Raw genomic sequence first — 25,254 nt, forward strand, 5'->3', positions numbered from 1 at the left:
TATATATATATATATATATACATACATATATATATATATATATACATACATATATATATACATACATATATATATATATATATATATATATATACAAAAAGCAATAAAGATTCAAGTTAATTTAAATGAATTTACTTGAATATGGTACCTAACTTAGATGCACCAAAAAAAACTATACTGTTTTAACAATACAGTAATGTGGGGTGATTATAAGCGAGAAAGAAGCAACAAGAATGGATAGGTTTTTAGTACAATCGTTTCATACAAGGACAGGCTTTATTAAAAGTTGCAAAAATTACAGCATATAAACGTGTCCCGTACTCATCAGCTAAAATACATGTGAGTTCTCTAGACATCCTAGTGGTTGAGGCTATACTCATGAAGTAATGTAGATAATTAAGTAACATAAACAGATTTCCAAAGTTCATTAAAGTTCTTTAAAGATGATGTACAGTCTTATCACAGAATTTTAAAAAAGTTTCAATAGCATCACAGAGAAGGTGACCTAATCCATAGTGCACATATGATGAGGGATTACATACTCACAGAAGACAAATTTATCCATTGTTAATCACAACGAGGTGGGTCTCAATTCCTGCTTATTAGCATTACAAAGAGGGTGAATTAATCCTTTGTATAGATGCACAATTTCCAATGGTGTAGATGTAAATTTCCAGAGAAATGAAGAGGAATTTCATATTCACAGGCGATAAATTTATCAATGGTTGAACACAATGAGGTAGGTATCAATTCTTGTTATATGATTAGGTATTTGCCACGTTAATCACATTACTGCTATTTACAAGAGGCTGTAGCTATTTAACTTTTAAAGGCTGAAGGGCTTTCTAGAGAGGCAAAGAATAGAAAAGGGAAGGGAATAGAAGAAAAGAGAGAAAATAAAGGAGGAGGGAGCAAAAAGGGGGGGGGGAAGGGGACTAAAAGAGAAGAGAAAAGGAAAAAGAGAATAAGAAGAAGAAAAAGAAAAAAGAGAAAAGAGAAAGAAGGGAACAAAGAAAAAGAAAAAAAAAAAGAGGGTTCTAGTTATACAGAAGAATTAGTAGACGGCAAGTCTGGTTTTAATTTACAGGCATCTAGGAACTAGAGGAGAATATTATTCTTTGACCAGTAAAACAGCTAATTTATTGCTGTTGAAATCAGCTATGAATTTAAAGAGAATCTAAAGAGATAACACAGTCAGGGGTTTAGGGGTCAGATGCTAAAATCAAAAGAAAATACATTAGGAAAATCTAAGTATAATCTTATCAAAAAGTCATTAAAATTTACTTATTTAATTTATTCATTTTATTGTCTTAAGGAGTTGCCGTTATTATTCATACATTGACGGACTACAGGTCAAATCTTAGAAGATCATTTACAAGGTGTTAGGGGATTGTCTATCATAATGAAGATAATCATATTATCACCGAGGGAGTAGCCTTATTTATTTAATTTTGAAATAGAATTATGGGGCTATAGTAACTCATTTTATTTTATTAGAGTTATGCTACTTAAATTAGATTAAGTTAGGAATTAAAATTAAAAATTACAATTAAGATTTAAAATTAAGAATTTAAAAATTATGAGTTTGAAATTAAATAAAGCCTCAATTAAGCAGCGTATAAGTACTATTCATTTCCCTGTTCTCAAAAAACTGATGCAGATATAAGGAAAAAGATAACTGTAGTGTGAGAACTCTTAGTTATCTACTTAAAGCAGTGCTATACTAGTAGAAATCAAGTTATATCTATCTATCTAGTTACGAATATTCTAATCATTTAAAATATTTTAAAGTCTTCAATTTAGCGTGGACACAAACTTGACCTAGTTCAATATGGTTATTCAATAAGTTTCTATGTTTTCTATGCTTTAGAATTTCATACGTCTCCATGGAGCATAGTTGGCAACCAACCCTACTATTTTTATACGGAATTGCTCTCCTAACTATTTCCCAATTAAGGTTATAATTTTTATTATTATTTTTGAGTTCCCAGATTTTGTTTGAAAGTGTGGTGGTACCAGCTTTATGACGTAATTTAAAAGACGAGATGTGATTTCTAACTCTGGCTAGAAAATTAATTGTACATCTACACCATTGGAAATTGTGCATCTATACAAAGGATTAATTCACCCTCTTTGTAATGCTAATAAGCAGGAATTGAGACCCACCTCGTTGTGATTAACAATGGATAAATTTGTCTTCTGTGAGTATGTAATCCCTCATCATATCTCTGGAAATTCATATGTGCACTATGGATTAGGTCACCTTCTCTGTGATGCTATTGAAACTTTTTTAAAATTCTGTGATAAGACTGTACATCATCTTTAAAGAACTTTAATGAACTTTGGAAATCTGTTTATGTTACTTAATTATCTACATTACTTCATGAGTATAGCCTCAACCACTAGGATGTCTAGAGAACTCACATGTATTTTAGCTGATGAGTACGGGACACGTTTATATGCTGTAATTTTTGCAACTTTTAATAAAGCCTGTCCTTGTATGAAACGATTGTACTAAAAACCTATCCATTCTTGTTGCTTCTTTCTCGCGTATATATATATATATATATATATATATATATATATATATCTGAATGAAAGCTTGTGTCACCAGTCCCTTCCCACCCATATACATACATATATATATATATATATATATATATATATATATATATATATATATATATATATATATATATATATATATATATATATCATACATACATACATATATATATATATCATCATCATCATCATCATCATTTAGCGTCCGTTTTCCATGCTAGCATGGGTTGGACGGTTCTACTGGGGTCTGTGAAGCCAGAAGGCTTCATCAGGCCCAGTCAAATCTGGCAGTGTTTCTACGGCTGGATGCCCTTCCTAACGCCAACCACTCCGTGAGTGTAGTGGGTGCTTTTTACGTGCCACCCGCACTGGTGCCAGACAGAGCTGGCAAACGGCCACGAACGGATGGTGCTTTTTATGTGCCACCGGCACGAGGGCCAGGCGAGGCTGGCAATGGACACGAAACGGGGCGGTGCTGGCAACAGTCGCGAAACGGAAAGTTCTCTTACATGCCACCGGCACTGGTAACACATCTGCAATTTCCATTGATCGATTTCCATTGATCGATTTCGATTCTGATCCTCACTTGCCTCAATGGGTCTTCACAAGCAGAGTTTCGACATGCCACCGGCACTGGTAGCACATCCGCAATTTCCACAAAGACTAGTAATAAGGACCTCATCTTTGTAGGTGGAGATTTTAATGGGCATGTTGGGCGGGAATCGGGTATCTTCACTGGGGTACATGGTGGCTATGGTATTGGCACCAGAAATGATGAGGGAACTAGACTGCTGGAATTCTGTGATGCATGTAACCTTTCAATCTGCAACACTAACTTCAAGAAGCCAGTCTGCCACCTTATAACTTATCAGTCAGGAGACTCCGCTAGCCAAATAGACTTCATCCTCACCAGACAACGGGATGCAGGGTTGCTCTTGAATACAAAGACCCTCCCGGGTGAAGAATGTATCCCTCAGCATAGACTAATCATCAGTGACTTTAAGCTTGAGGCCAGAAGGACTCCAAGAAACAAACCAATCCAGAAAAGAAGGATTTGGAGGCTAAAGAACCCTTCGCATGGTCAGAAATTTAGGGACATACTCATCAAGAAATTTGATGAGAGGGAGGAGGAGCTTCAGACGTCAGACATAGAAGGTAGCTGGGAATTCCTACGGGACAGCTTGTTGAGTGCCACAGACCAAGTCTGTGGATGGTGCAAAGTCCCTTCCAGACCTAGAATTACGTGGTGGTGGAATAGTGCAGTAGATAAAGCCATCTGTGAAAAGAGACGGGCCTGGAAAGCCTGGAAGGATGGGGGCAGCAGGGAACTGTACCAGATAGCCAAAAGGGAGGCTGGGCGGCAGGTCTACATTGCCAAAGATGTAGCAGAAAAGAAGAAGTTTGCCAATGTCCAGCGTCGCGAGGATCAAAGAGCTGAAGTATTTCGGATTGCCAGACAGTGTGTCAGAGAAAATAGCGATGTTATAGGAGAGAAATGTGTCCGCATGGATGATGGGACACTTGCTTTTACTACTAGTGAAAAGAAAGAGGCTTGGAGAAGCCATTATGAAAGACTGCTGAATGAGGAGAATGAATGGGAGGAGGAGAGCCTGCCAAATGTTGACCCAGTAGAGGGACCAGCTACCCGAATAGACAGCTCCCTTGTAGATAAGGCAATTAAGGATATGAAACCAGGCAAAGCCCCTGGCCTATCAGGAATCACTGCTGAGATGCTTAAAACAGCTGGCTATGTGGGCTATGCCATAGTCACCCGCATTGTAAACCAGGTAGTTCACAATGGAGTCATACCCAATGACTGGTGCAGCAGCACCATAGTCAACTGCTACAAGGGTAAGGGTGATGCTCTAGATAGAAATAACTACAGAGGTATCAAACTGTTGGACCAGGTGATGAAGGTCTCAGAGAGGTCATAACCATCTCATTAGGGAGAGAATTTGTTTAGATGAAATGCAGTTCGGTTTTGTACCAGGTAGAAGCACCACTGATGCTATATTCCTGGTCCGACAACTGCAGGAGAAGTACCTAGCTAAAGATAAACCCCTCTACATAGCTTTTGTAGACTTGGAGAAAGCCTTTGACAGGGTTCCCCGTTCCCTTATCTGGTGGTCGATGCGGAAACTGGAGATTGAAGAATGGCTAATAAGGGCTGTACAGGCTCTATACAGAGAGGCTGTCAGCAAGGTTAGGATTGGCAACGAATATAGTGAAGAATTCCGGGTAGAAGTAGGTGTGCACCAGGGCTCAGCCCTCAGTCCCCTTTTATTCATCATAGTCCTTCAGGCAATAACAGAGGAATTCAAAATGGGATGCCCCTGGGAGCTCCTCTATGCCGATGACCTAGCTCTCATAGCAGAATCACTACCGGAACTAGAAGAGAAATTTCGGGTGTGGAAGCAAGGGTTGGAATCAAAGGGCCTTAGAATAAATGTAGCAAAGACCAAAGTATTAGTAAGCAGCAAGAGGTACTCAGCACACATCCCCTCGGGTAGGTGGCCCTGCTCAACCTGTAGGAAAGGTACAGGTAGAAACTCCATAAGATGCACCCAATGTAAGTTATGGACACATAAGAGGTGCAGCAACATTAAAGGGAAATTAACAGATAAGATAGCTTTCATGTGCGGCAGATGCACAGGGACAATAGACACAACAGACACTCAGAAAACAGATTCCATCACACTCCAGGGAGAGAAACTAGAAGTAGTTGATAGTTTCCGCTACCTGGGTGACCAAGTTAGTAGCGGAGGTGGATGCACAGAGAGTATCACCACTAGAATACGAATAGCCTGGGCAAAGTTCAGAAAGCTCCTACCCCTACTGGCAACAAAAGGTCTCTCCCTCAGAGCAAAAGGTAGATTGTATGATGCATGTGTGCGAACTGCCATGCTTCACGGTAATGAAACATGGGCTGTGACTGCAGAAGACATGCGTAGACTTGAAAGAAATGAAGCTAGCATGATCCGCTGGATGTGTAGTGTCAGTGTGCACGCAAAACAGAGTGTAAGTATCCTGAGAGAAATGCTGGATATAAGAAGCATCAGATGTGGTGTGCAAGAGCGACGCTTGCGATGGTATGGTCATGTGCTGCGGATGGATGAAGAGAGATGTGTGAAGAAGTGCCACTCCCAAACAGTTGAAGGTATCAGGGGGAGAGGTAGACCCAGGAAGACATGGGATGAGGTAGTCAAGCATGACCTCAGAGCATTGGGCCTCACTGAGGCAATGGCGAAGGACCGAGATCTCTGGAGATATGCTGTGACTACAAAGACCCGGGCTGCTTTCTGCAGCAATTCCACATACCCCCTACCCATTCTAAGTACCCCGGATCCCCAAAGCACCCTGGATCCCCAAAGTACCCCGGACCTCGTTACCCCCGTGCCGCTGACACGTTAAAATGCTCGAACCGATCGTGACGATGCCGGACCCTCCGGCCCCTGTGCAGGTGGCACGTAAAAAGCACCCAATCCACTCACGGAGTGGTTGGCGTTAGGAAGGGCATCCAGCCGTAGAAACTCTGCCAGATTCAGACTGGAGCCTGGAGCGGCCCCTGGCTTCCCAGACCCGGTCGAACCGTCCAACCCGTGCTAGCGCGGAAAGCGGACGTTAAACGATGATGATGATGATGATGATGATGATATATATATATATATATACATACATACATATATATATATATATATATATATATATATATACATATATATATATATATATATATATATATATATATATATATACATACATATATATATATATATATATATATACATACATATATATATACATACATATATACATACATATATATATACATATATATATACATACATATATATATACATACATATATATATACATACATATATATATACATACATATATATATACATACATATATATATACATACATATATATATACATACATATATATATACATACATATATATATATATATATATATATATATATATATATATATATATATATATATATATATATATATATATATGAATGAAAGCTTGTGTCACCAGTCCCTTCCCATACACACATATATATATATATATATATATATATATATATATATACCTAATAGACTTCTTTTAGTTTTTGTCTACCAAATTCACTCACAAGGCTTTGGTCAGTTGAAGAGTATAGCAATGACAGAGGCAGTGTTAATATCGAGAGGTAATATTCATCCCCACTTAAACGTGGATGTTCTGTTAGAACATACTATACTGCACCAGTTACCATGCAAGAAACTCTAATATTGGCTTTTGGTGCAAAATACATTCTTGTTTATATTGCATCCACTCTACAGATTTAACTACTTTTCAATATAAAAGTGAAGCCATTTGAAAGGTACTCACTTTGGATGTTCTTGCCAACGAAGAAGTTGCATGAAAGGCGGAATTGGTTCTAAGAGGACTCCAAGTCTTCGAGCTACACTCTGATAAATCACAGTTACTATCCAACGTAGACAACGTTTACTAATTAAAACCTGTAAAATTACAAATCTATTATCAGTATGTTTTTTATAAACTGTAGCAAAAAGAAAATAATTTGCTTTGAAATATAAATATCATAAAGCACAACAATTAAACACACAGCAATTAAATTATTGTTGTAATTCAGTTTTAATCAAGTTGTCCCTTGTCATCCTCATTTCATTTCAATTTACAAAAATATTGATTTCTAACATAGGAACCTGTTTGAATTGAAGGAGAATGGTAAAGTCCATTGCATTGACCCCAGTACCTGAATGGTATTGATTTTTATCAACTCTAAAATGAAGAAAGGCAAAGTTGATTCAAATGGGATTTGAGTATAAGGAGATATGACTAAATAGATACAACACATTTTGTTCATCGTTCTCCTGATTGCCAAACCATTACCTTTCATTTTGAAAAAAAAAAAAAAAAAAAAGATTCAAAAACATACCTTGTTGATATTCAGAAGATCCATTGAAGAATATTCTTCAGCATGGAATCTGTGTTTCTTGTACAAAATATTGTTCATAGCAATAAGTATATCACGAGTATCTGTAGGATTCCACAGATTGGTGTCAATAGCTGCCATATAGAAAGCATACAAATTGACATTAATCCTTCCGTATGTGTTAGAGCTTTTAGTTACACAACAGGTGTGAGATTAAAATATTGTATTACTGAACATAAAATGCTGCTTTCTGTCTCCAGGCTAAACATTCTTTCCTGTTTCTTTCAGTCTATTTAGCTGGTAACAAATATTGCTCCTACTTGAGAAGTTAGCATAAGAAAAGGAATCTGGTTGCAAAAAATGATCCTCAACAATAAACAGATGTCCAAATTTATAAAACCATCCCAATCTTTGATAAATGGATGTACACACACACACACACACACACAACCACTCATAATTTATCTTGTCTCTATGGAGTATGTTGAGGTCAATCAACCTGGTGAAAATATTCTTATTTCAGCTACTGACCAGAGAAAGAAAAAAATTAGAGGTAAAATGAATAATGAAGCAAAATGGCTTAATCAGGAATTGAAATGACATTGCACACTTAGTAAAAGGCCGTCTACTTGAGAGAATTGTTAAAAGCACTGGACAAAACCATAAGTTGCAGTTCTTCTGGCTTTTTATGCTCTGAATTCAAATTTTGCTGAGGTTGACACTAGTTTTCATTTCATTGAGGTCAAAATCAGATAGAGAGTGCAAGAGAGATAACTGTGCTAGTTTGATCATGTGATGGGTATTGATGAGGATAGCTAGATAAACTTGGCAACCAAAGCAGGCTTTCTAATGAATATTAATTAGCACATCTAACCTAACCTGGATGGGTTGTTTATAACACCGTAGACTGTGCTAAACAATGCCAAAAAGTAGCAAACTACTATCAGTTGACTAAATTTTGTCAGCACAGGCATGACACTAATGCTATTATGTGATTTCACTGTATAGTGTTAGGTTGAATGAACTAATTAATATTTGTCACAAAGCCTGCTCCTGTCGCTAATAGCTCATTTCTACAGAGCCTGCCAGCTTTTCCAGCATCACTGGCTGTTTAGCCTGTACTATTCTAAATCATTTTGAGTCTGGCATTTGGTGCTTGGCTTCCTACTGTTGACGATCTGCAATATGGTGAAATCATGTGATACAATAGTACCAGCCGCTGGTGTTGGTGAAATTCAGTCAACTGATAAAAATATGCTTTCTAGCATTTGTCATCTATACTCTTTACTCTTTTACTTGTTTCAGTCATTTGACTGCGGCCATGCTGGAGCATCGCTTTTAGTCGAGTACATCGACCCCGGGACTTATTCTTTGTAAGCCTAGTACTTATTCTATTGGTCTCTTTTGCCGAACCGCTAAGTTACGGGGATGTAAACACACCAGCATCAGTTATCAAGCGATGTTGGGGGAACAAATACAGACACACAAACATACACACATACAAACACATATATATATACATATATATAACAGGCTTCTTTCAGTTTCCGTCTACCAAATCCACTCACAAGGCTTTGGTCGGCCCAAGGCTATAGTAGAAGACATTTGCCCAAGGTGCCATGCAGTGGGACTGAACCCGGAATCATGTGGTTGGTAAGCAAGCTACTTACCACACGGCCACTCCTGCACCTATGAAATGATTTTTTGAAACATTTACCACAGTCTATGGCATTGTAAACAACACATCCAAGTTAGGTTGGATGTGCTAATTAATATTCATTACAAAAGTTGCTTCAGCTGCCGATAGTTTATTTGTGAGTGTGTGTGTAAGCGGATATTTTGAAAATACTTCACAGAGTGACAGCCATACCTCGCATAGTTACAGGCTACTTTTGACAAGGCATAACACCCATTTAGTCATCCTGCCATGGATACAGTGAAGTCATGGGAAAGCAGCATGGCAGTTTGTGAAGTGGTAGCAGAAGAACCCAACTGAGCCAACATTGATGCTGGGTGGAGGAATCCTAGGAGATCGATTGTTATGATCACCAAGCACTATCAAGAGAGAGTAACTGCAATGCATCCATGGTTGTGTAATCTGCTAATGAAAGATTCATTATGACTCAAGCTCCCAGTTCAAATATGGATACTAGAATTGGATGGCAACAGAAAATCATGGGAATCCATGTAAGCAGTGTGATGAGGTGACAATATATATATATATATATATATATATATATATATCCTGAGGTTAATAGTGACATAGTTCCATTTTATATTTTCCTTTTCTTCATAAATATCAAAAATCATTGACGAAAATGACGGCAACTGTAAAGTGTAATATAACTTACTATCATAAAGGTCTTCTTTACCAAGTGTAGGATGATCTGGGCGAAATTTTGCCAGTTCCTTTTTAACTTCATATGCAAGTGTATCTAGTTTTTGTAATATGTCTTCAATATTTGTTGTTTCCAAAAAACAATGCCAGTTATGCATATAAATTGTACCTGCAAAAGAATTGAGCAAGACAGTTAGATCTCTATCAGCAGATAGAACTTTCCAAAGAGATTTTCCATATGAAACTATTCAAACTGAAATGAGCAGCTGTGTGAAAACCAAAGTAGATAAAAGTTTATGAAACATTTATCCAGTCTCATTCAACTTTATGTTAGAGAACATCCATATTGTCTTAGCAGATATTTCCTGAAGCTGTTGACTTGCAGCCATTCAAGTAAAATAGTAACCTTGTCGATCTCTTGGATGGACTGTGAAAGCTATGGGCACAACCTCTTTGATCAGAATGAAGCAACAATCAAAATGATGAGGACAACAAAGAGATGAAAGATGTGGAACAACAACAGAGGGGGTGGGGGGTGGATCAAAACCTAAACTATACTGCATAACATGATTTTTGTTCTTGGGTAACAACTGTTATTTCCTTAGAAAGTATGAGAAATGGCTAATATTTCCTTCAAACTTTGCTTTTATTACATTTATTCAAAACCCAAAGAATCCTTCTCAATACATGACTACGATACTCCCCCACTACTCCTGCTCATCATCAGTGATGCACATATTGTCAGCCTGTAAGAAACATGCTCAACTGGTTAAAGTCAAGCAACTGACAAGCAAATCTGTGGTATTGAGCTGAATATTTGCAATAACAATATTTCTGCTCAGTGCTGAATCTGTCTGAAATATTTTAGAAAATAGGTCAGTTTGAAAACATTGATGTCCAGGTCAGAAAAGCAAAGTTTGAAGGGAATGGTAGTCATTTCCTTTGATTTTTAGATAGAAGTAAATAGGAAATAACACTTACTGACTAAATACTAAAAAAAAAATCAAAATTTTGTTACACAGTCTCATTGGTTACCAGGAGTGTACAAGGCACCAGCTTATGTACAACAAAAACAACTACTACTTACCAATTTCCAGTTTCTGTTCGTTAATAGGCAGTGATAAATAACTATGCCAAGCTTTAGATAAACTGTGATGCTGAATGTGTTGCAATGTCTTACCAGCATAGTATTTCTTTGTTAAGTTTTCTCTGTAGAAAGCAGAAAAATAAATGGCACAGAAATCCAGTGGATTCATATTTGACATTCAAAGTGTGAAATTGTTACAGATTTGGGTTTAGCTACATAATGACTTTAAATATAACAGAGACAACCTTGTATAAGAGAGTAAGAAATATCAGTTCAACTAGATTAAGCAACTTAATTACTAAAGTGAAGACTGGTAGTTTATAATGCTACCATTATAAAGACTGGTAGTTTATAAAGAAAGTGAAATGACTGTAGGGTTCTAGATACCTGTGGATCAGACATATGGAAGGTAGGATGTTATTTATGTTTTTGTTCTATATCAGGAGATTCTACATTATCCCTTAAAGAGTGGACATCATCAATTGATGTTTCATTACAGAATAGCAGACATCATCAGTTGCTGTTTCAAATATTTTGCATGGATATGCCATCATCAATTGATATTGGACTATCTACTTCATCAAATGCACCTAAATGTAAGTAGCCTTTATCGATGGGAGAAATCAAGTCACAAACAGGACCGGATTTAAATCATGGGGGACCTGAGGAACTTCAATTTCAGTGGGCCCCTCAAACACAAGATTTAAAATCTCGAAGAATTACCAAATTTAAATCTCAAAACCCATCTATTGCATGTAATTGAATTTGATGAGTTAGCAGAGAAAGTTTAAATAAAATACTGAAAATGTTGCTTTATAGATACACTTTCCAAAATTCAAATTTTGGTTTTCACAGAGGGAGGTAAGATATGAGTTGGACAGTTTGACCAGGGCTGGCAAGCTGGAAGGCTGCAACAGACCCCAGTCTGATTTGGCATGGTTTCTACAGCTGGATGCCCTTCCTAACACCAACCACTTCAAGAGTGTAATGGGTGCTTTTACGTGCCACCAGCACGAGTGCCGTTTGCATGACACTGATATCTGCCACGACTGCAATTTTACTTGTCTTCTCGATGGGTCTTCTTCTCAAGTACAATATAATGCCAAAAGTCTCACCAGCATCAGACACTTTGCCTCAATGAGGCCCAACACTTAAAAGGTGCTTTCTACGTTCCACTGGCACGGGTGCCAGTTACGTGATACCAGCATTGGCCACAACTACAATTTCATTTGGCTTGATGGGTCTTCTCAAGCATAGCATATCGCCAAAGGTCTCGGTCATTAGTCATTGCCTCTGTGAGGCCCAAAGTTCAAAGATCGTGCTTCACCACCTCCTCCCATGTCTTCCTGGGTCTACTGCTACTACATGTTCCTTCCACAATTAGAGATTGGCACTTTTTCACACAGCTGTCCTCATCCATATGCATCACATGACCATACCAGTGCAGTCGCCTCTCTTGCACACCACATTTGAGGCTTATATTTTTTTACAAATGTTCACTACTTTGCCAAAACTATATCAGCTTCTCTAAATGCAGTAAAAACTATAACATATTCAGAACACTATTTCAGAAAATTATCACCATTCTCTTTGACAAATTTAGACGGGGCAAAATGAGTAAGACAAGATAAGGTAAATTTAAATTTGCCTCTTCCGTTCTCCAGAATTACATTAACGAAACTGAACTAAATCTAAAAAACTTATCATAAAATATTCTGTATAGATTCTTCATGAGCTGCTGGAGTGGAGCTCTTTTTGAAATATTTAAAATTAGTCATCACTCATTTTGTTCCAATTTAGACTTTTTTTTTAAACTTGAAGATTATCAAATTAGATTTTAGTGTGAGAAAAACTGATGTAGAGTCCAACAGAGAAAAAATATTGGTGGTCAAACACCAAACATTATCCAAATATTTTATAAGCTATCCCAATTAAAATAGGGTTGAAGTCACCTACATTTCAAACTTTCTCAACTTCAACAACTACATAGACTATACTGACCAATTTTCACTCCTGGAGACGATGCAATGGTACAAAATAGGAATACAATACTTCAAATGCAATGGCTGAAAATTAGTAAGGAAGAAAATAACGAGAACTTGGAAATTACTAATTCTGCCCCACTTCCAAATAATAATTTCGAGTGTTTGAAAGAATAACACAAAATATAGGCAAAAAGAAAGAAAAAAAAGGTTCAATTTAATGAAAAACATTTGAACATATACATAGTAATTCTAAAGCAGAAAAAAAAATGCTTTTTGCTGTTGACAGGTGTAATTTTATAATTAAAACTAAATTCAAAATTTAAATTTTGGAACATACGAGGGGCGTTCAATAAGTAATGCCCCTGACCCACTTCCCATAGCAGTAGAGCAATGAAATTTGGCACAGTTATTAGTCTTTTTCTACATAAAATCCACCCAGAGTTACGCATTTCTCCCATCGTTTGATGCAGCTCTGAAGACCGTTTTTGTAGAAGACCCCAGCTTGGTCCTCCAACCACGATGTGACTTCAGAAATCAAGGCTGCATCATCTGGGAAACGCTTTCCTTTCAAAAACAACTTCATGGCTGGGAAGAGGTGAAAATCAGAGGGTGCAAGGTCAGGAGAGTAGGGGGGATGGGGGATGAGTTCATAGCCGCACGCCTGTGCTTCTGATCTGGTGACATGCGAGTTGTGGACCGGAGCGTTGACCTGCAGGAGGAGGATGCCTTTGCTGATCTTGCCCCGCCTCTTGATTTTGATAGCTTCTCTTAATTTCCTCAAAAGTGAAGCATAATAGGCTCCTGTAATTGTGGTACCCTTTGCCAGGAAATCTGTCATCACTACTCCGTCCTGGTCCCAGAAGACTGTGAGCATGACCTTACCAGCGGAGGGCTGCACCCTTGCCTTCTTTGGAGGAGGTGAGTCACGGTGCTTCCACTGCATTGACTGGGCTTTGGTCTCTGGATCATAGTGATGGACCCAGGTTTCATCCTGTGTAATCAGACTTTTGAAAAATTTTGACTCATCTTCTTGGCACATCTCCAAATTCATCTTCGAGCACTCGACGCGTTCTTGCTTCTGGAAAGGTGTGAGCAACCTGGGAATCCATTTGGCAGACACCTTTTGCATGTGCAGATGGTCATGAATGATAGTTTCCACAGACCCGGTATTAATCTTGACCTCATGGGCTGTTTGGCGAATAGTTATGCATTGATCTTCCAAAATGGCAGCCTCAACTTGACGGACAGATGCCTCATCAATGGCAGAAGGGGGTGACCAGATCTGGGAGCTGTTTCCACAGAGTTCCGACCATGTTTGAATTCACTATGCCAGGGTTTTACAAGGTCATATGATGGGGCATCATCACCATAAGTTACTTTCATTTCATCAAAAGTCTCCCGTGGTGTGCGTCCTTTCAAATACAAAAACCGGATCACTGCTTGACACTCAACTGGCTCCATTTCACACTTGACTCAGTTCAAACACATGTAAATCAGAAACCACAATTATTTCAGAGCTGTAATTTGCCACTTAATTTATAGAGATATAAATAATTGCACATGCAAAATTTCAGCTCGGTCAAACAACTGCAAGTGGGTCAGAGGCATTACTTATTTAACGTCCCTCGTATTCTTTACTTACTTGACTCTAAAATAAAATCAGTTTTCAATGCCTCACTGAAATAATTAAGTTTAGAAGTAGCAATGTGTGCATGTGTGTGTGAGAGAGAGTGAATGTGTGTGTGTGTCTATGCCTTTAATGGAGAGTGGTCAAGCCAAAGTTATGCTCAGTCATGTGCTGAAAGAAGAAATTTGACTTAGAGACCAAAACTTCTTTCTGCAGCAACAATTCCTTTGGAAATTGTAGCTGCTTTGGGACTGAGTAGTAAATTGTTTTTTAATTGAAATGGTGTCTCTAAGGTGACAAAATCTATGGTTATTTATCAAAAAAGAGAATCCATTACACATTTTAAGTTGAGATACCTTCGTATATTGAAAGAGAGAATCTTCATGCTTGATTGCTGGGAGGAGGGGGTCACCCTGTATTGAGTGCTACATATCCTGCATAGCAACAGGACCCCCAACATCTAGCAGGAGCCTAGGACAATTGCCCCTTTTGCCACCTATAAATCTGGCCCTGGTCACAAATGGAAGATTTATATAGCGATGAAGTTTTTTTTGTGACTTTCCTTTTGTCATCAGATGAGGTAGATGATGATGATGATGCTGTTCTAGATAGCACAGAACAACATGATACTTCAACTAGCTCTGGGTGGAAAGTGTGCACTGACTTTTCTCCATATTAAGTATCAAAAAGTTCCCAGACCAGTTCTGTAAAACACCAACAGATGGCAGCACACAGTTGTGCTGCCATCTGTGAGAGCAAGCAGTGACCTTCACGAGGGAGTGTGCCAAGTGAAATTGTTGTGTATACTTTGCAAATTGTGAAATTTGTGTTTCTGTGATAATGAGTATGCTGTAGTTTGTGATTTTGTTATAGATAAGAAGTTGGAACAAACAGCCAACATGAAATTTTGTGTTAAACTTGGGATTTCTGCTACAGAGACATTGAGCAAGCTTCAACAAATGTATGGTGACTAGGCAATGGCTGTATGCAATGTTTTAAGTGCACAGGCACTTCACAAGCAGAACATCCCTGGAAATGATAAGTGATCTGGAAAACCAGCCATTAGTGCCAGCCCTAGAATGTGGAAAAAATTCATCAGCTAGTGCATGAGGAATTTAGTCAATATTTCATTTGTTTACAGCTGACAACACGTGCTGCCATTTTGTGCATGGCAGCTTCCACATCTTTTCTGACTGGGTAAAAATGATCAAACTTTAAACCTCTGTAACTTGATTTAAAATTTTTTTTTTCTGGAAAAAGTTAAATATCCCGAGATTCAGCATGGAAAATTACATCAATACACCAAATTTTAAAATTTCCATAGATGCAGTCAAACAGAAAAGATCCGGCAAAACTAAAAAGCCCATTAACTTTATTTATTAGCACAGTGATAAAAATATAAACATTTAATAACAAAATAATTAAATAAAAGAATGGCTTACACTGGATCCGATGCAATTAAATGGAGATAACTAGTGATAAAATCTCTGTTGTTTTCATCTTCATCAATATACTGGAGAATGATATGAAATTTATCTGGTGGAACCTCCTCATAATTGTAGCAAATTTCTGCTAAATTCTGAAGAAACCGGTTGACATTTTGGATACATGTATAATGCCGAATGAACAATTTTCGCCATGCCACAGGCATATGGTATTTAGTCTTTGGAAGAACATTAGGCCAGCTAAAAACCATTAAGAAAGACAAGAAGGAAACTTAAATAATGTAAGAAATTTAGAATTTTAAATTTAGACAATTAAACAATGTAAGGACAACTGTCTGACCCAAGCCAGTATGGAATCTGGAAGGTAAATGATGATGCTGATGACGCATGATATTTGAATATTATCTTTTTTATGGCCTAGCTTTACTCAAACACAATCTGGAAAATTTTCTAACAGAGACATTGTAAAAATTTACAGTTTTAATGTAGTGAAAGAAAAACTTAGCTACATGGCATAAAGTCAAGATATGTGAAAAGGAAATTGCTACTCCAATATAAAATTTATATATTAGTAAAGGCTATACATTTTTAAAAGCAATTAAGTAATCTGTAATGGCCATACTGAAGCAGATCTATTGCCTATTGGTAGCAGATCAAATAAACACCTGAAATGCTTTCAGTTAATGGAATACAGTTAGCAACTTTGCCTTTCATACATTTGAGGTCAACAAAATAAGTACCAGTTGAGCACTGAGGTTGATGTGATCGACTAGGCCCCTCCCCTCCCACAAATTTCAGGCCTTGTGCCTATAGTAGAAAGGATTATTATTATTATTTACCTTTCATCCTTTTGGGTTTGATAAGATAAATACCAGTTGAGCACTGGGGTCGATGTAATAGACTTACCCACTTCCCTAAAATTGCTGCCTTGTGTCAGAATTTTGAAGAAAATGTTATTATCATGCTTAATAGCAATTCATGTTCTGAGTTCAAATTCCATGGTCGACTTTGCCTTTCATCCTCTCAGGGTCGATAAAATAAGTACCAGTCGAGCACTGGAGTCAACGTAATCAAATTACCCTTCCCCCAAACTTGCTGGCTTTGTGCCAAAATTTGAAATCATCATCATTATTATTATCATTTTTATAATATATATTTCTTTAGATCATAGGTCTGTTTGATCCAAACTGACATGAAATTAAACAAAAATAACATCTTGTTTTCCAGTCTATTTTCTCCATATTGGGTTGATGAGACTTACTGATACAGAGTTCTAAGGCTTGCTATTCTACTGATTTTTACATATCAACACTGTGAAGCTACAGGACATATTGTTTACAGACATAAGACATGACTCACTGTTACCCAAAGGATGTTATACTTCTCTCCCATGAGTTGTAGAAGCCCTTAAAGAGGAGGAGGGACACTGCCCTTCCTCCTCTGACTAAGGAAAACTGTTCCATGTCGGTATTGTTTGAACAGATCTATATTTCCATTAATCCTCTCTTATTTATAAAAACTCAACATCTCTGCATGTGATGTCACCATTTCTTTTTAGCTTTCTTCGCCACAAGTTCCCACCCACCTCTCATTACTTATTCTCTCACACACACACACACACACACACACATATTATCATTACAGCTGTCTCTTAATACAGTTGCTATTTTCCCACAACTTTGTTCTGCCTTTCACGACAGTGGCTATGATAAAAGTTAATCCTTGATTTATTGTTCTTGTCTCGTTTACTTTCTAGTTCCATATTATTCATACTATCCTAGTTATTTCTGTATTTTCTTTTGATATCATAGGTTGCTGGAGAAAGATTTACTTTGAAATCTTTTATAATAAATTGTAGATCAAAAGTTAAAATCACCTGAGTCATGATCAATGGAGGATCAATGATGTTCAAAAGCAGACATTTCCACAAACATATTCTGGCTTAGGGTTATTTGTTCTTTTGTTAGAATCAAAACTTTATGTTGATACCATTGCCTGATTAGCACTTACACAGATTGATTTTTGCAAGGCATCAACTATTGACATTAAAAGCTCTCATCAGATAAAAGGTAAAAATGATTACTCTAAACGACTCAAAATAATTGTTTAAAAATGTGAATACAAGTTGTTGTTTTTTTCTGTCCTGGAACACATTTGTAATGGGCACACATTGTGATACTGTTAGCACATGCTTGCTTGAACTGGATGGCATTTATGCTGGCTTAGAAGATTACTTCTCTTTAGCCAAGGCCACTGAGATATCAACAAATTATTCTGACTCTTATTAGAAATCTTTTTGAAATGCGTCTTTATCTTTGCAAGCAACAATTGAAATAGTTTTAGCCTCAAAATCTCACAAGATAAGATGTAAGAAATTGTTCCTTGATTTCTTAGCCAAGAATCAAAACCTTAGCCTAGATTTTCCAATGAGATCCTTTCTTTTGTTTATGAGGTCACCTGTCTCTCTTATCTTGGTTCCTTTGTTTGAGTTAGCATTCTATGTTCAACTGGAGGTTAACATTAGATAAGACAAGTTATATGCCTTTGATTTCAGACACACTTTCAGCTTTTCCAATAGGTATAAGAACCCTCAGAAAGTGTCAGTGGTCACTTTTTTGGTTTCCACACGCTGTACATCGTTTGCTTTTTAGCAAGTAGCTTTTTATAACAGACACACATCTAAGAGTGCGCAAGCTTCATTCTTATCATTCTGCTTGTACCACTAAACTGCTGGCTATTCTTGACCCTTGTATACTGATCCTACATGCAAACAAAAGCTGTATACATTGTCTCACAAAGTTTGAATAATTCAACCATAACATAACATGTTATAAAGGAATATGAATCCTGTCAGTTAAATAGTTCTTATACAAAGTGCCAGTTCAGCAGTTCAATTCTTATCCAAGAAAATCCTGTCCTTGTCATAATGGAATATATCATTTGTAATTAAGCAGATCTAGAAACTGGATTAGAATTTGTTTGTTTATCTAGTAGATCTAGAATCTGGATTAAAGTTTGTTTATTCCTGATCAACAGCACAACATATAATTAAAGCAAACATGGCCAAATAGCTACTCTGTTTTGTACAGTCTCTCAATCATATTTGAAATCAGTATATGCATCAGTAACAATAAATTATAGAAATTCAGTTTGTAACTTGACTAATCCTAAACCAAAAGAGTTTCATATCAAAAGAATTGGTTGCTTTCATGTTAGTGCTGGAATATAAATCCACGTCTAAGTTATAATGTACAACTTTATATCTGTAACAGATTGATAAAGAAATTTCCAGAATCCTTGAATTAATTTAGGATCTATCTATCTATCTATCTATATCTATCTATATATACATATATATATATATTTATATACATACTAGCATTAAAGACCCGTTGTTGCCGGGTCATAGTGCTAGTGCATGTATATATGTGTATATATATATGTGTACATATTACATGTACATCTATATATATACATCTACACATAGAATACAAAGTTATATCTTGATATCGCTAGTGATAACAATACTCAAAATATATAACAGACTGGAATTGTTAGCCCGTCTCTTGTAATTTCGATCAATTGTATCTTGTCCTCCCTCTTGTATAGAAGGGTGGCTACAATCCAGCCTACCTCTACTTCGGGGGGGGGGGGGGGCATTTAAAATTTTTTTCCGGGACGTCCTACGTCCCAGATACAAAGGTAAAAATAAAATATTTCCACTTTGCAAGTTCGAGTCAAGTACTCCCTCGCACGCTCCGTTGACTCGACCCTTGCTTCTATTGTGGCGAATTTACTGCCTCTGATTAGATACCTTTCATAGTCGCACCAAGACACTTTTCGAAGGTGCTTTCCTCCATGTAATTTCTTTATTACCCACCAGGGGCTACGAAGATTGGCTTACATAACAAAACATGGGGGACATAGAACAAAATAATTAAATTTATGAGTAAATGAATATTAAAATGAAAAATGATAATATGAAAGCGATGCTAACAGCCCCCTCCGCCAGCATCACTTACCTGTCCTTTTGTTTTCACTGTCACCTGAATGTTCATTCCCAATACGAAGACCATCCATATCCATTCTTACTCCGAAATACTCCTCCATATTTTCCACGAATTCATCGCTCATTCTTGTATCTTTCACCTCCCAATTCTCCCTTTCACACCTCAACACAAACTCATCTATATTCTTCTTTTCCAGCACTGCATGTCTGGTCTCACCTATTTCATACCATTTATACTCTTCCATTACCCTTTTCACTTCTTTCTGTTCAGTCATAATATAAATGTTCGGCCTGGGTTCGATTTCAAACTCTTGTCTGTCTGTATTATTTTTTTTCTTTTGTTTTCTTGTTGGAGGGGAGCGGGTGGGTTCACTGTCTGCAGGGATAGGGTGGGTCTCAGAGGGTGTGGGTGGTGTTGGGGTGGATTGGTGTTCTATGTTATTTTCTTTTCCTCGTATTCTTCTCTTCCTCTTATTCCCAGCTTCTTTCCATTTCTGTGAATTCTCTTCTTCTACTGTCTCCTTCTCCTCTGGTTTCTGCTTCTCTCTCTGTGGTTCGGAATCCATTTCTTTCACTGGGGGAGGGCAGAAGGCTCTTATGTGACCCCTCAGGCCACACTTGTAACAACGTGGAGCTCTGCCCTCCACCCACACTCTCATGATCACGTCTCCCAATCTGATGTTTTCCGCCAGGTCCACCAGTACCTCGTTCTCTGCCTGCACGTTCAGTTCCACTGTTACGCCTCTCCAGCCCTCGGTCTTAACCGAGGCATGGAGAATATCCACTTCCTCCTCGTGGCCGCTAATCACAGCCGCCACAATCCACTCGGCCTCAACGTTTGGTGGCACTCCCTCCACCCTTACTCGTGTAATCCTTCTATTTAGATATGTAGGCAAAAGAGTTACCTTCTCGGATTTCACCGCCTTCGCCGCCATCTTCCTTGCTGCATTCTCACTTTTAAACTGTACCACTACAGTACCATACTTTGATCCTCGAGTCAGAAAATTAATTTCCTCCTCCGTTCTTCTCAGCGCCTCCTCTCTCCACTCCATGTTTACAACTTCTATCTTCTTCCTTTCGTTTGCGAACACCCTGTATATAATGGTCCTTTTATCATACCATTCTTTTCTCTTGGGTGTCGGTGCTAGTTCGACCTCACCGCTATCCTTTTTCATATATTTCTGGTAACTTGGTAGCTTGGCCAAGTCCACCCCTTTCTCTTCCGCCTTCTTGGTTACACCGGCATAGGTATAACCCAGCTTTCGATCCATCATTCTCACTGCCTGTTCCAGTTCCTCCTCAGACGTAGACAAGTCTGATGGGGAATCAAAGTCCATTTCCTTCTGTCTGACAGACCGAAAACGGCCGCCCGAACAGAAAAAGTGTAACTCATAGAACCCGTGTAACGCGAAACCGCATCAACGACGTTCAAAATTTCTACAACAACAACAATACTTTTTGTTCTTTTTTAACCGAATTTTACAGAGCGCAAAAAAACACGACCGTCGTGTGAAAATCTTCTTTTTTCTCTACATTGTATACTTTATAGACAATAAGTCTTTTCTTTAATTTAATTTTTTATTATCCATCTGGACTATTCCATTTCTGCATGCTAATTTTATTTTCAATTTATTCCCATTCATGTGAAACCACTTATTCAAGTTCAAGTCATTGAGGCAATTTTATACCAATTGCTATTTTTACTTTTTTTTATGTTACGATTATATTATACTTTAGTTTGATTTTAATTATTACTTACTACATATAATTCAATTGTTATTATTATTTTTATTGTTAAAGTGAAAATATCTGACATAAAATAGAGAAACGTTTTTGTTTCACTTTTAACATGTAATACTGAAATAGTGGAGAAGATATGATATTGCTATGGGCTCGTTCTAGGCAAGAAGTTGAACATTTTTTTGCCCATGAAACTACATGGACCCTAAATAAGGCATGTGTAAAATTTGAATGAAATCGGTTGTGTAGTTCTCAAGTTTTAGGGAAACACACAGACAGACACACATTCCCAGTTTTATATATATAATAAAGATATCAGCTGTAGCTGGCACAGAAATGGAAGACGTAAGGGACATAACTGTTTTATAGCTAAGCCAGTGCTAACATTATCTCCCATTGCTACAAACTATGGATGGTTTCTGAATACACAACAGTTCTTCATCACCCGTTATCAAATGCATAAATGACAGGAGATGGAGTGGTCAAAACTTAGAAAAATATTCCGAGAACCAGAGTGATCGACATGCAGTGTTGGAGAGAATCTGCTCAGCATGCCAGTACAGTGACTTGAGTGTTGAAATAATGGTAGTCATGGAAGTTGGGAGATATACCTGCAGCTGGATCTCTTGTTCCCACTGAGCCTACCACCTACCCAGCCTCTTGATACTCTCCCACCTCTATAATTTTTCTATCCCTCACTCCTCACTTCTATTCATTGTACCATGCTGCTTGTGTCAGGATGTCATTAGACTTGTCCAACCCTCACACTGAAATATACCACTTGTGTAACAATGAGCATCGCCAGACTACCTGTATTTGAGTTCCAACTACTACCATCCTGTACTCTACACCTGACCCATACCCTCTCTGCTCCTCTCTCACTAACTTTTGTTTCTGGTATTATACACTTCTTCCTGACACACACACACACACACACACATCTCAGTTTCTCCCATCATCACTCTACTGCACTGAGCAAATGAGCAGAGCATAAAGTAGTCAGCACTTTTTAGTCTTACAGAGCAGAAATCAACCAGACAAGTGTTGGTTCCACAATAATATGCATCCAAAATGTTCTGTAAAATGGTTGACAAATGAGCACAAGGTCAAAAACACCTTTTACTCCTCCCCCAAAATTGCTGGCTTTGAGCCAAAATTTGAAATCAATATAGGCCAGATGTGTTCATGTAGTTAAGAACTTGCTTCTTAACCGTATGGTCTCAGCTTCAGTTCTATTGAGTGGTACTTTGGGCACATGTCTCCTCCTACAGCTTCAGGCTGACCACAGCTTTGTGAGTAAATTTGTTACAAATTGTGGAAGACTTTTGTATAAGGTACAAAACACACCAAGATCACATGATACAGCAGTTCTACCACCGATGCTGGATGATTCTAGTCTGTTACTAATATTTCTGTGCTTCTATACACTAAATGTCGACCCAAGAGACTTTCTCTTATAATAGTGCCATTCTGCATACACATACATTTGACAAATATTATTATATTTCTATAGTATTTTCCTGTCAATAAAAGTTAGTTTTTAAAAAAATGAGTACTGGAGTCAATTCATTCAACTAAAAGTTCTTCAAGGTTTGCCCCAGCATGGCCACAGTCTAATGACTGAAACAAATGAAAGATAATCAGGTCAACCTGGGAATGTATCCAAAAAAAAAAAAAAAAAAAATTTTTACAAGACCATTTCCACACTAACTACAAATTCAAGAATTTTGTTTGTATCACTAAAATATCCATAAATATATAAAAATGTAGAACTTTTTTTTTTTCTTATTTTCACAACTTCGTACTGATATGATTCTCAGTAGCCCGTTTTTGAAATTACACAAAGCAAGGATCAGAGATAATAAAAATGGTAGCAATAAGAATAAAAGAGGCAAAATGTTATGCACTCTTTCTCTCTCTCTCTCACTCCCACCTCTCTTGTACACTTTAGATCTTACTGGAGGGTTTCAGCTGATTTATCTGTGTTATAACTTATACAATTATAAATTTAAAATCGCTCCATAATTTCTTAATATTTCCTGCTACAGTAAGAATGCACAGCAAACATCTCTCTCTCTCTCTCTCTCTCCTACTCATACTCTATCAACTCTGGTTTAAGGTTAATTGCTTCCCTGTATTCTTCCTTTTGCACATTAATGTTACTGCCACATATAACAAGTGATACTCCTATGTTGATTACAGCATCTTTCACTCACGCCTGATTGACACTATTTCTACAGACAGAAATCTAGAAAATATCTTTTAGTAGGAATATGCCAATCTACTCTCATTTAAGAGCACAAAAACACAATCACTCCTCATAACAAGCAAGCAATCTTATAAAAGTATATGCCTCTACTGATGAGTGGTACACAGTTAAACCACCTCATGTGTGAGACCTTGTCATTTTTTATCTTTTAAGATTTATGATTAGACATAAATAACATTGCTAAAACTCTGGTTATGAAGAGTTACTAACTTTACAATGCTCAAATACAACCCATATTAGAGTACTCCTCACATAGCTGGGACAGTAATGCTATGCAAGCACACACACAATTAGAGTACTACCCACATACTGGAACAATACTGCTGTGCAAGCACACACAAAACACACACACAGATGCATGTAACTTGTTTGACTGCATTAATAAAAAAGCAGCTATTGAACTGATTGACATGGAGTCCCTTTCAATATCACCAAAAACTCAGTCATTATACATATCAAAGGCGGTGAGCTGGCAGAATTGTTAGCATGCCAGACAAAATACTTAGTGGAATTCCGTCCGTCTTTACATTCTTTGCTCAAATTCTGCCAAGGTCAACTTTGCCTTTCATCCTTTTGAGATCAATATAATAATTACCAGTTGAGCAACGGGGCCAATGTAACTGACATACCTTTTTGCTGGCTTTGTGCCTAAATCTGAAACCATTTTACATATCAAAGAAACAATTTTGTATATAACCTTCACTAACAAAATTAAAACACTTAAAGTCACTAGAAGTACACTTCACAATCTCTGATCATCTTTCAAAGTAAAAATCACATATTATCAAAACAAATTTACAATTATTAGGAATTCTTTATAACCAAAAAATACTTCAGTTTTATCAGTTGCTTATCCTTAGGTAAGTCTCACACTGAAGTAACTGTTCACATCAACACACAATCATATATTGAATCCCAAAGCAGACTTGTTTGATTTAACTGCCCATAGACTTCAACCACTGATTTATAGATGTGCCTTTTCTTCTCTCTCTGCCTCCATCACCACCACCACAAGAACATTTAATTCTCTGAATTAACTGTACACACTTTTCATCCAAGCCTATGTGACTCAACTGTCACTGTTTCACCTCTCAAACCCAGTGCCAGTCAAACTGTCCAACCCATGCCAGCAAGGAAAACAAACGTTAAATGATGACGATGATGATGATGATGAACTACTCTAAGTTTGTACCACTGACACTTTTTTTATCCAATTGTAGAATAGCTGAAGACAG

General features: G+C 37.4%; 1 protein-coding gene and 1 long non-coding RNA gene across 2 annotated transcripts in view; one reads left to right on the top strand and one right to left on the bottom strand.

The window, feature by feature from the left end:
• Positions 1-7,966, top strand: part of LOC118764033 — a 43,706-nt gene extending 35,740 nt beyond the window's left edge. Inside the window, exon 2 of the long non-coding RNA XR_004999818.1 lies at positions 7,808-7,966. This is a non-coding gene — a long non-coding RNA (uncharacterized LOC118764033). The remainder of the gene's footprint in view (positions 1-7,807) is intronic.
• The window catches only part of LOC115213023 (F-box only protein 21), a 42,040-nt gene that overhangs the window by 14,756 nt on the left and 2,030 nt on the right, over positions 1-25,254 (bottom strand). Inside the window, exons 3-7 of the mRNA XM_029781922.2 lie at positions 15,999-16,241; positions 10,945-11,066; positions 9,871-10,026; positions 7,523-7,653; positions 6,952-7,082 (exon numbers count right to left, since the gene is read on the bottom strand). Coding sequence (XP_029637782.1) covers positions 6,952-7,082; positions 7,523-7,653; positions 9,871-10,026; positions 10,945-11,066; positions 15,999-16,241 — 783 coding nt within the window. The remainder of the gene's footprint in view (positions 1-6,951; positions 7,083-7,522; positions 7,654-9,870; positions 10,027-10,944; positions 11,067-15,998; positions 16,242-25,254) is intronic.

Source organism: Octopus sinensis, linkage group LG6 (assembly GCF_006345805.1).
Source record: "Octopus sinensis linkage group LG6, ASM634580v1, whole genome shotgun sequence".
Lineage (NCBI taxonomy): Eukaryota > Metazoa > Mollusca > Cephalopoda > Octopoda > Octopodidae > Octopus > Octopus sinensis.